At 41.9% G+C, this 11,577-nt stretch overlaps 1 protein-coding gene across 1 annotated transcript; it reads left to right on the forward strand.

The window, feature by feature from the left end:
- Positions 1-3,740: 3,740 nt before the first annotated feature.
- LOC133225611 (pantetheine hydrolase VNN2-like) lies at positions 3,741-10,737 on the forward strand. Its single transcript, XM_061378168.1, has 7 exons — positions 3,741-4,742; positions 4,835-4,965; positions 6,066-6,258; positions 6,856-7,147; positions 8,010-8,380; positions 8,548-8,718; positions 10,360-10,737. The coding sequence occupies exons 1-7, from the start codon at positions 4,500-4,502 to the stop codon at positions 10,507-10,509; spliced, it is 1,551 nt and encodes a 516-aa protein (XP_061234152.1). The 5' UTR covers positions 3,741-4,499; the 3' UTR covers positions 10,510-10,737.
- The last annotated feature ends 840 nt before the right edge of the window (positions 10,738-11,577 follow it).

Consider the following 11,577-nt stretch of genomic DNA (forward strand, 5'->3'; position numbering starts at 1 on the left):
TAACCAAAACTTGGAATTGAAACCACAAAGTATTCTACTTGACAGTTCTGAACACAGCTCGCCGACAGCTGCTGTCTGCACTAGATGCTATTCAGAGCTGGAACTGTTTGTACCCAATGAAGAGGTCACTGAGTGAGCTGGTATCATATAGCAGCTTCTCCATCTCCTCCATTTCTGGACATGTAACAGCAACATGTGAAATAAGCCTTGTCCTTTGCTTCTTCATGGTAACGTTGGGTAGTGTTGCCCTGCAGATAAATTTGCTGTAGGGGTTAGAGGGTTTAGACTTACATTTAAGACCAGCTAATCCTGGTGAGAAGTCACTGTTCACATCTTTGCTTCCTCTTCTCCCCCAGCTATGTTGTTGTTGCTGGACGCTGGTGACCTTCCTTCAGCATATTGGTGTTTAAAGATGTGCATGTTCTGTGGCTGTTAAGAGAGGTCAGAGACCCCTATTAGTCTAATTTCTCTCTCTTTTTCCCTACACTGGCACAATTCCTGGTCTCAGCATGGCACTCTCAAGGTCCTCAGACCCATATACCTCTGTTATGGAACTGGTGAGAAACTTGGAGTGCAAATAGTGTCCAAAGTCCAGCACTGAGTATCACTGCTGTGCACCATATGACCTTTTATGTTTTCAAATGTAATAGATGCTTACATGTGGCATAACATAGTGTCATATCTAGCATAATTATATGTTTATTGAAAACCCCAGACAATGTACTCTGACTCATGGAAGCTTAAAATAACCACCGTTAGAGCCATGCTCTCTTAAAACCTTGTTCACCATCCAAGTCAGTTACTGTGTGACCACAGATCTCAGTCCAGCAAGGGATTATCCAATGTGACCGTCTTCCCATGAGTAAAAACTCAGTGTATTTGTCCCCCAGGAGCCAGTGCATGATACCACAACTCTCTGCCAGGAGAAGGATCTGGATCTAAAGGAAGATACAGCACCCCAAAAAAGTCTCAACTTGCAATGCAGAAAGGATTTGGTGGGGGTGTATGCCCAGGCTCAGATGAGAGGCAGCTTCTTCTGATTCATTCACTGCTGATACCAGTACTCTGCTAAAGGAAAGTGTGTGCAAGTAGTATGACCCCAACCCTGAATCTGGTGAGTATATTGAATTTGGAATTTGGTTGATGGCCATTGTGGTTTGGTTTAGGTGTGTTTGTATGTTAGGTATTTTCCTATAGAAGACTGGCACTAAGTTCTTTTTGTTAGAAAGATTGCATAACATTTATTATTGTGAAATGTGTTACTGTGTGAAGTGAGTCAAGCATACAGAAAGTAATCCAATAAAATCTACCCATTATCCACGTAACAGTCTGTATAAGACAAGGCTGTGTGTAACCACCGACAGCAACAAACACTGAGGGAAGTGCAGCAGAAAAGCATTTTGCTGCCTGACAGCTGAGTCAGAGCCAAAGAAGGTAAGAAATTGGCAACCAGACACAAGTTATTTTTGTGCATGTATAGCTTCAAGATTTCTGCTGGAGTGATCTATAAACATAAGAAAGCGGGTTGCAATAGGCAAAATTTAGAAACTAGCTCCCGTTCATGATGCTCTTCCAACAGAGACCTTTGGGACCAGAGTTTTTCAGAGCTCAGAGTGGTGTGCTCACACCAGTCAGCTCAGAGTAGTGTGCTTATGAATCTGCTTAGACGGTCTGCCCGGCAGCCCCCCTGCAATGTGGAGCTGCCCCCAGAGGCCGCAGAACCCTCAGCCAGTGCTGTGGTGAGCTAAGGCAACACAGGTAGCGTCAGTTCGGCAGCACTGAGCTCGGGGCCAGGAGCCTGACTCCTGCACTCCTGCCTGCCCCCCCCCCCCCCCCCCGCGCCCTCCGGTTTGGCCAGGAATGTGCCCATGCTGGTCTTCACTGAGATTTCCCAAACTCTGGCTTATATTCCCATTGTGACCTGGGCTTGCCTTGCACTGCATTACTACAGCAATGCCACACCTGAATTGTTTGTAAACCTGGCAGGCGATGAGTTTCTTCAGCTGCAGCACAGTGGTGACTTCTCTGCTGGTGGAGAAAGGCATGATTGCTCAATGCTGTGGCTCTCTTGCCTTTGATGTGTGAGACTTTTCGGGTAGAGGGAAGGCATCTCCTTGTGCTGACTTTCTGCTGCTCTGTGGAATTCCCAGGTTTTCTGCAAGAATTTCCTTTTAAGTCCCCTGGCTTTTCTTGTCCCTGTGCTCCTGGGTGACTTCCATGTTCCCAACTTGGGGCTCCCTCATGGGGCTCCTGCCTCTGCTCTGCTTTTGGTGCTGTCTGCTCTGGAGACCTTTGCCTGGACAGCTACATCACAGGTCTTAGAATCATAGAAACCCTGAAGTGCCAGCTTCTCCTGAGGAGGCCTTAGTGATGCTGGACAAAAAATAAGATTTCTTGGTCTGCATAGTGAAGAGGAAGATACTGCCAGGGTGAAAAATGTTTTCCTTGGTGTCTTACTGCTAAATGATTAGCCAGTTTATGTTTCTTTACCCTCACATACCACAGGTTCTAACAAATGTATTTTTATGAAGCACCTGAAACTACAATAGTAATATTCTATTTCATAGACTCATACACTAGTTTGGATTGGAAGGGACAATGACAATAATCCAGTTTCAACCGCCTGTCATGGGCAGGGTCACCTTCCACAAGCCCAGGTTGCTCAAAGCCCCATCCAACCTGGCCTTGAATGCTGCCAGGGATGGGGCAGCCACAGCTTCTCTGGGCAACCTGTGCCACTGCCTCACCACCCTCATAGTAAAGAATTTCTTCCTAACATCTAACCTAATTCTACCTTCTTTCAGTTTAAAGCCATTCCCCCTTGTTCTGTCACTACATGCACTTGTAAAAAGTCCCTGTGCAGATTTCTTGTGGGCCCCTTTAGGTATTTGTATTTTAGTGGTATATATAGGTATTTTTTATTTACTTATATATATAGGTATTTTATTTCTAAAATACTATGCAATAATTGTTTCCATTAGTCCTGGTTCAGACACACCACTTTGTATGAGCAATTTCAAATTGTTTATTGTGCAAAAAATGCCTTTTGTGACAAAAAATAGCAAAAAACCACCCTGTATTGTTTAATTCGCTCTCAGGAAACAAGCTAGTATGTTAGCTCTAGGCAGAGAGATGAGCACAGTTCAAGGGTTAGTTTATATTGCAGTTTGAGCCTGGGAGGGAAGGAACACTCAGGGTACCTCCTACAACTGTAATAAACCATTGACTTATGACAGGCCAATCGTATCTTGGGCTGCATCAAAAGAAGCATGGACAGCCGGTCGAGGGAGGTGATTCTGGCTCTCTACTTTGCTCTCATGAGACCTTACCTGGAATACTGCATTCACCTCTGGAGTCCTCAGTACAGGAAAGACATGGACCTGTTGGAGAGGGTCCAGAGTCGGGCTGCAGATATGATCAGAGGGCTGGAACACCTTTCCTATGAGGGAAGGCTGAGAGAGCTGGGGTTGCTCAGCCTGGAGAAGAGAAAACTCCAGGGAGACTTTATTGTGGACTTTCAGTTCTTAAAAGGGGCCTATAAGAAATATGGGGGAAAGACTTTTTAACAGAGCCTGTCGCAACAGGATGAAGGATAATGGTTTTAAACTAAAAGAGGGGAGATTCAGGCTGGATGTGAGGAAGAAATTCGCTACAATAAGGGTGGTAAAACACTGGAACAGTTTGCCCAGAGATGGTGCCCCATCCCCGTAAATGTTTAAAATCAGGTTGGATGGGGCTCTGCTCATTGCAGGGGTGTTGGACTAGATGACCTTTGAAATTCCTTTCCAGCCCAAGCTATTCTATGATTATCAGTGGTGAATGAATTCCTTGTTTTGCTTTGCCTTACTGTCTATCTCAAGGATGAATTTCCTGATTCTCTTTCCCCCATCACACCTGGGGAGAGTGAGCCAACACCTGCGTAGGGCTCTTGCCTGCTGGACCTTTGAAGGTCCCTTCCAACCCAAACTATTCTCTGATTCCATGAGTATTCTATGATTATTCTATGATTGATGAAAGGCAAGAAGCATAGCAGCACCATGTGTCTTATAAGTGCAGATGAATCAGCTATGCTCTGAAACACGAGGGCTGTAGTTTAGGCAAGTGGTCTGCCTTCAGCAAGGGCTGAATTTTTAACCAATAGCACCCACATACAGTAAGGTTATCTGGGGTAATGTGTCATAATCAAGGGGGTCTAGGCTTACTCCAAGATGGCTTTGGAAGCATGGATAAGGATGTACAAATGGAGTGTGCGTGTGTTCTTTCCACAGAGCCCCTTGTAGATCAGCATTGCTTCTGACATGCTCTCTTAGCCTTTTGTTCATCTTTTATTACAGCATTTCAAATTAGAAACAAGATTCAATTTCTACAAATGTTTCTTAGACTTTTTACTGTAAATAGATATTCTGATTGTTGGCAGAACCTTCCCAGATTACTCAATAAAAGATTATTTCCTTATTAGTCTTTACTCCTCCTCTTTCTATCTGGTTTATTTTCCAAAAATGCAATCTAGGAGCTGCGAGGCACCAGCCATGCTCCTGTCCCAGCCTCTCCTGCACGCTGTGCTGTTGGCACTCACAGCCCTTCAGGCCCTTGCCTCCAACACCTTCATTGCAGCTGTCTATGAGCATGCCATCATCCTGCCAAATCCTGCTGATGAGCCTGTCTCTCCTGACGATGCTTTGGCCCTGATGAACAGAAACATGGATGTCTTGGAAGGGGCCATCAAGGAAGCTGCCCAGCAGGTACTAGGTGTATTGTGAGTGCTGTCAATTAGTGGTTTCTGCTCCTGGTTGTCTGTTGATGGGTGAATTCTTAACGGAACCTGTTGTGCCAGGGTGCTCACATCATTGTGACTCCTGAAGATAGCATTTATGGCTGGCAGTTCACAAGAGAAACCATCTACCCGTACCTGGAGGATATCCCAGATCCAGCGGTGAATTGGATTCCCTGCACTGACCCCACAAGGTGATTTCTTCTGCATTGATTTATGTGATGTTATACTAGTGTCTCATGGGGTCAGGTACTGCTCCCAGTAAATGCCCCAAAACTGCTAATTCTTTTATTCTATTAAAAATCCAAAACACTGTAGAAATGAGGTGCATTCAAAAAGGACTCTTAATTAGATGGTAATGGGATTATGCAAGTAAAAATCATTGAAACAGTTTCACTTTTAAAAATTGCAAAAGGAGAATATTTAGGGGATTTTAGGCAAAATCAATTATTAAAACATGCAAAACTATCTCTTCAGATCAATTGTGAAAATCTTCTATAAGTATCCTATCAGATGCATGGATAAGACAAGGTGATTCAGTCCTCATTACATGTGACTGGGTGATTTCTAAATCACATTGTACAAAGTATTTATCTAGAGCTGAAAGAAGTGCCCTTTAGAAATCCAGCTGCCTGCACAGTCTGCTGCATTATGCATGGCTGCTCTGAGTGGTGTCAGCAGCGGACATCAAGAGGACTGAGTTTGTGTCCAGGCTAAGCTTTTGTATTCTTCTCTTGTGAGGCCTTATGAAATCAGATTTTAGGAGCCCTTGGCTCTAAATGCTGTGGTCACTTTTTACTAGTGGGCCACTATCTTAAACAGAGTAAGAGTCTTAAAAGAAGGCTAAACTCACCTTTTGGAAGCAAGGCTTAGAGCTGCCTGAAAATTTATTGAAGTTATTTTAAGTTCATGCCCGCATACTGGTTTATTCTCTCACTTGTTTTCTGAAGCTGTCCAAATCTTTGTATGTGTGTTAGCTGGGAATTATATCTGCACAGAAAACAATACTGTTAAGGGAACAGAAAAGAAGAACACAGGGAGAACATCTTTTAAAGGTAAAAGTGATTGGCAAGTTAAAATGATGCTATGAACAGAAGAAATGAACAGAAGCTATGATTTGATCTATCCCTTTTTAGCACCTGGGGATGTGCACTTAGTGGAATAGTAATTTTGAATGCATTTCTTCCATATCTTAACTTAAACTTATAAAATTTGTTCCTTTTCCTTTTTTTTTTTTTTATTTCTTTTTTTTTTTTATTTCTTTTTTTTTTTTTTTACCCCTAAAAAACATCAGATTTGCTCCTGCTCCAGTACAGGAACGACTCAGCTGCATGGCCAGGAATAACTCCATCTATGTGGTTGCAAACATTGGGGACAAGAAGCCGTGCAACTCCAGTGATCCCAGCTGCCCCAGGGATGGTCGCTATCAGTACAACACTGATGTCGTCTATGACACAGAGGGAAAACTGGTGGCTCGTTACCACAAGGTAAAGGGGCACTTCAGCATCACCCTGTCATTGATTATCAGTATATTCTTCATCTCTCCAGTACAAATTTCAGCAAGTTTACACAATAATTTTACATTATTGTTGAATGACAACCAATCCAGGATGATCTGGTGCAAGAATCTTATGAACAGAAGGAAAAGCAGGCAAGTGCTTGCTCAGTCAGTCATTATTCCCAGGAGCACTGCAGTAGCAGAGTGTATGCCAGATACCAAACACCTAAAGACTACATTTATGACAGTAAATGGGAAAAGAGCAGTAACAGTCTTTCATACTCAGTAAATGTTAGCTGGTCCTCGGTACACTTTTAGGCAAGCCAGATAGCGCTTCAGCAGATGACGTCTTGGCAGGGTTTAGCAGTTTATATTGGCTGGGTTTTGCTCCCAGGAGGCAGACAGGGCACAGCCACTCCATTTTGCAGGGGGAGAGTGTTAACTGGATGAATGCAAACCCAGTGACCAGCCAGCTCAGATATCTCAACCCCCAGCTTTCACTTAAAGCCTATCTCAGACATGAAAGTAGCTGTTCTTAATTTTGCCTTATTTTCAGTTTCTAATATGGCATCCTTTTCACCTGCAGTACAACCTGTTCAGAGGAGAAACTCAGTTTAATTACCCAAAAGAGCCAGAAGCCATCACCTTTGAGACCCCCTTTGGGAAGTTTGGCATTTTCACTTGCTTTGACATCCTTTTCCGTGAGCCTGCTGTGGTCCTGGTGAGCAAGTTGCAGGTGGACACCGTGCTCTTCCCAACAGCTTGGATGAACGTCCTGCCATTTCTGACTGCGGTTGAGTTTCACTCTGCCTGGGCTATGGGTATGGGTATCAATTTACTTTCAGCAAATACTCACAACATCAGCTTTGCAATGACAGGTGAGTTACATTTGGGAAAAAGGAAATTGTCTTCAGCATAGTGGATTCAGAACTAGGCAGAAATGAAATAATGAAGTCTCTGAAAAATAATCTTTCAATCAGAATAAAAATCTTCTTGATATTGTTTTGAATGTATTAAACAACTTCAGGCAAGAAAATGTTGGCTGTTCTGGAAGGGTTTAAATTAGAAAGTCCATGGCATGAAAATTTGATTATTTAAAAGTGAAATTTTATTTAAAAAATAGGACAAAATTTTACTTAAATTATCAGCCTTTCATTTAGACCAGCATTTTGAGATTAAAATTCAAAAAACAGTTAAATGAATTAAAAAATGAAAAAAGTGTTAAGCAAAACTTAATAACTTAAAACTAAAACTGTCAACTAAGAAAATGTTGCTGTAGCTGCATCTGTAACTCTTCCCTGAAGCCAAAGTGAAAGGCATAAAGGTACATTTATGCTCTAAATAGACTGAGCTTAGTTTAAGCCACTGCCCTGGGTTTCCTTCTATGTAATTACCTCTTGTGGTTTCTTTCTTTAGCAAATATGCCACTCTTTGAGCTCTGATTTATATTAAAATTAACCTAAGTTCTTTAAAAAAAAGCAATGGTCATATGTCAAATTGCCATATGAGGCTAAGCTTCAAAATCCAGCAAACCACAAAACCGGTGAAGCTTAGGTCACATTTTACACAGTGGTGGATATATTAGCTGTTCTGTGCTTTAAAATTCTTCCAAAATTCTCTGTAAGATGTTGACTGAAAATAGCATCAATGAGCAAGCCCAACAGTGTGTCATGGGGGAAAGCTGTCCCCCCTGATGAGCCATGCTAGGGGTGCTGATTGACTGGTTGGTATCCTTGACAGGCAGTGGACTGTTCATGCCGGAGGGACCCGCCGCCTACCATTACGACAGTGATACTGATGAGGGACGTCTCCTGGTAGCAGAGCTGAGTGCACAACCCCGTCTTTCCCCCAACTACCCCCCAGCCATCAACTGGAGCTTGTATGCCACAAGCATCAAGAAATTTCCAGAAGAAGACACATTTCTGGGAGCTGTCCGGAAGGATATATTCACTTTCAGCGAACTCAGACACAAAGCTGGAAATTATACAGTTTGCCAAGGAGACCTCTGCTGTCATTTGATCTATCAAATGTCAAACAAGAGCAAAGACGAAGTTTATGTCCTGGGTGCATTTGATGGGCTTCATGGTTCTCTCATAAAATACCACTGGCAGGTAATTATTTTTGTAGGGGGGAGTGTAGGCTGTGTATGCCTACATCCCAACCACCCTAAAATACATGTTCATTACTGTATTGTGAGAACATTTCTTGTTATCAAATCCAGCTTTTGACTGTTGAAAGTTTAGCAGTATTTTGCCTTTCTGTGTCTTCCTCCCCACAGATATGCACGCTGCTCAAGTGCAAGAGCACAGATCCAGAAACATGTGGGCAGCCAGTGGAGACAGCTCAGACCAAGTTTGAGATGTTCTCCCTCAGTGGCACATTTGGCACCAGCTATGTTTTTCCAGAAGTCTTGTACAGTGGGGTGCAGCTGGCCCCCGGGGAGTTCGAGGTAATGAAACACCCTGGAACTGTTTGATACAAGGTTTTCCAAGCTGTAATGATGGAAACCAGTAGGGCAGCAAAGTCCCATCTAAGAACCATTTTCTTTGGTTCAGCAGATCATAATTCAAGGGAACATTTAAAAGGATAGATTGAGCTAATCTTCACTGATGAGTACATATAAATGTCGAGAATCTCTTCAGTGTATTCTTTTGCAAATATGCCTTCCAATTTTAGGTCCCAAATCTATAAATAGTAGCTTTCAAGGAGCTATTTTCTACAGGTTTCTGCTAATGGAAATTTCAGGAAATAAAGAAATCAAATGCTTTGATAAATTGTCCAAGCAAGAACAATTACTGAGTATCATGCATAAAGAGCAGAGACCCAATGCAGCTAAAAAATGTTAAAGGGGGTTTTGAGGGTTTTGTAAGGTGCATTTTTTTTATTTGAAACTTCATCTTATGTTCTCATCAAAATAAGTTTTCATTCATAAACCTTAGATTACATTTTTATAAGTGGCTAGATGAAATCCTAATTGGTTTGGAAGAGGTATTTAATAGAATATAAGAGACAATGAAGACAGTGCAAAAGACTTCAAAAGTTTTAGGAGAAACAAGGACGATTTTTTTACAAGGTAGGTCATCCTGCATATTTGTTTTGTATGGGATTTATGTAAAAGCATACATTTATTGGTATGTTAAAATATGGCTATGGACTATTTTAAAATAATAGAGAGAATTGGGGTTGTTCAGCCTGGAGAAGGTGAGGCTCTGGGGAGACCTTAGAGCAGCTTCCACTACCTAAAGAGATCTGGAGAGAGACTTTTTACAAGTGTATGTAGTGACAGGACAAGGAAAAATGGCTTTAAACTGACAAAAGAGAGATTTAGGTTATCTATTAGGAAAAGATTTTCACTATGAGGGTGATGAAGCACTGCCAGAGATTGCCCAGAGAAGTTGTGTCTGCTTCATCCCTGGAACTGTTCAAGGCCAGGTTGGATGGGGCTTTGAGCAACCTGGTCTAGTGAAAGGTGTCCCTGCTCATGGCAGGGGCTTTGGAACTGGATGACCTTTCAGGTCCCTTCCAAACCAAACCATTCTAGGATATTTTCTTAATTAATATATGCTTACTATTTATTACAGAGCCTCTCAAAAAGTTGCACGTGTTCACCATCTATGAATCACAGTGATTTCAAATTGATCCGTAAAAAGTAAGAAAAGCAACATATGGTCAATAGCTTGAAATACCCATCTTCCATCTTAAAATTATTTTGGCATCTACAAATTGAGAAAGATTTCAAATTACTGTCTTAGATGTGTGTATAACTTTCATCACCGTGTATGAATAACTAAACAGAATGCAACAAATCAGTTATTCTCACTCTCACCCTCACCTTCTTATGAGGTGGAGAAAATGATCTTTTCTTCCCCAAAGATGAGGCTGGAGAAAATTGTAAAGATCTTCAGGTCCAAAGGAATGTGGCATAGCTATTGCAGAGCCAGAGAGAATTCTGGTTTCTTTCATTCTTATGAGCATATTTCAAAAGTGCTGCATCAAAATATTCAACATATAAGGCCTATCCTTTTTGTACTGTGCAATATTGCTACTCTGTTAGTGGACTATTAGTATCATTCTTTCAATTTTCAACTAGGTGCTACGTGATGGACGTTTGAAAAGTAAGCATGGCACATCAAAACCACTAATAACAGCGACGCTTTTTGGAAGGCTTTATGAAAAGGACCTGCCCCATCCTCTGCGAATGACTCCATCCCATAACTCAGCTGTTACACAGTCACCATAGACAGGAGGAGAATTTCTTACGCTGATCCACCTTCTCATGAGTCATGGCAGTTATCCTGTATCATTCCTGTTCTGCAATCTTGCACTTCCTCTCAGCAGCTGTGTTAGTTGTGTTTATTTAGGAGAAAATGATGTGATCACTCTGTTGTGTACACCTTGTTAATAACGCTTGAGCCACTCCGATTATTTCCAGTATGAATGCTCTGTCACATTAAATCTTTAATTAGATGATTTTTTTTTTTAAGATATCATGTAGATTGCCAGGATAGCATTAGAAAGAAGACTGATACTGAAATGTGTGAAATGTGAAGTTTGTCAGTTTGCCACAGAACAAATCTTTCCTAAGAAGAACTTTCTGCCCCTTCCTGTTTTTTACACTGTATAAGCATTAAATGTCTGTGTTTCTCAGCCTTACACACCAGTCAATAGGGCCTCCTTAATACCCAATGGGCCTTTGCCTCATTTTCACCAGGGGACACCACACTGGAAAGAAAAACACATGCAAAATAGTTTTAGGTGCAACCTTAGGGAGAGAGTGGTCCTCCATAACTCCCACAGGCACTGAGTCTGGCTGAGGTTTGTAAAGCATCCTCAGTTCTTCAGTTCCTCTGAGCTTGCATTGTTTTGTGCATGACAGATGCATACTGGGTCCAGTGCATTTCAGATCAGACTTACCATATATGCATAGTATACTAACACCTTCTCCTGGGTATTTGGAAAAATTCTTCAAAACTGTGAAAACATAGGCAAGTAGGCAGTGTTTTAGTACCTGAAACTTATTTTACCATATAGTGTGAGAAAAAGGCATTATTTGGGACTTCTAGCAATGATATGATAATCCTGGGCCTGATTTCTATTGTGTTCTGCAGCAAACAGGCCTCATTCACACCACATAAACCTTTGAGTGGTCCCTGACTCAATGCTTATCCTATAGTCTTTCACGTCTACTGGCCTTCACATCACTAAAAGCCCACACCATGCTTAGCACTGAGCTGCGTGAAGTGTGTCACATAAGAAACACTCTGTAGCTTCCCACCCCATACGCACCAATGTATGTTATCCAGAAGTT

Source organism: Neopsephotus bourkii, unplaced genomic scaffold (assembly GCF_033783945.1).
Source record: "Neopsephotus bourkii isolate Nb327-2 ecotype Australia unplaced genomic scaffold, CSIRO-AGI_Nbou_v1 NB_1765, whole genome shotgun sequence".
NCBI lineage: Eukaryota > Metazoa > Chordata > Aves > Psittaciformes > Psittacidae > Neopsephotus > Neopsephotus bourkii.

Excerpts from the sequence above, each read along its gene's own strand:
- LOC133225611 (XM_061378168.1), top strand. The coding sequence starts at position 4,500 with ATGCAATCTAGGAGCTGCGAGGCACCAGCCATGCTCCTGTCCCAGCCT. Across the intron at positions 6,259-6,855 it reads TGGTGGCTCGTTACCACAAG|TACAACCTGTTCAGAGGAGA; the intron begins GTAAAGGGGCAC and ends TTTCACCTGCAG. Across the intron at positions 7,148-8,009 it reads CATCAGCTTTGCAATGACAG|GCAGTGGACTGTTCATGCCG; the intron begins GTGAGTTACATT and ends TATCCTTGACAG.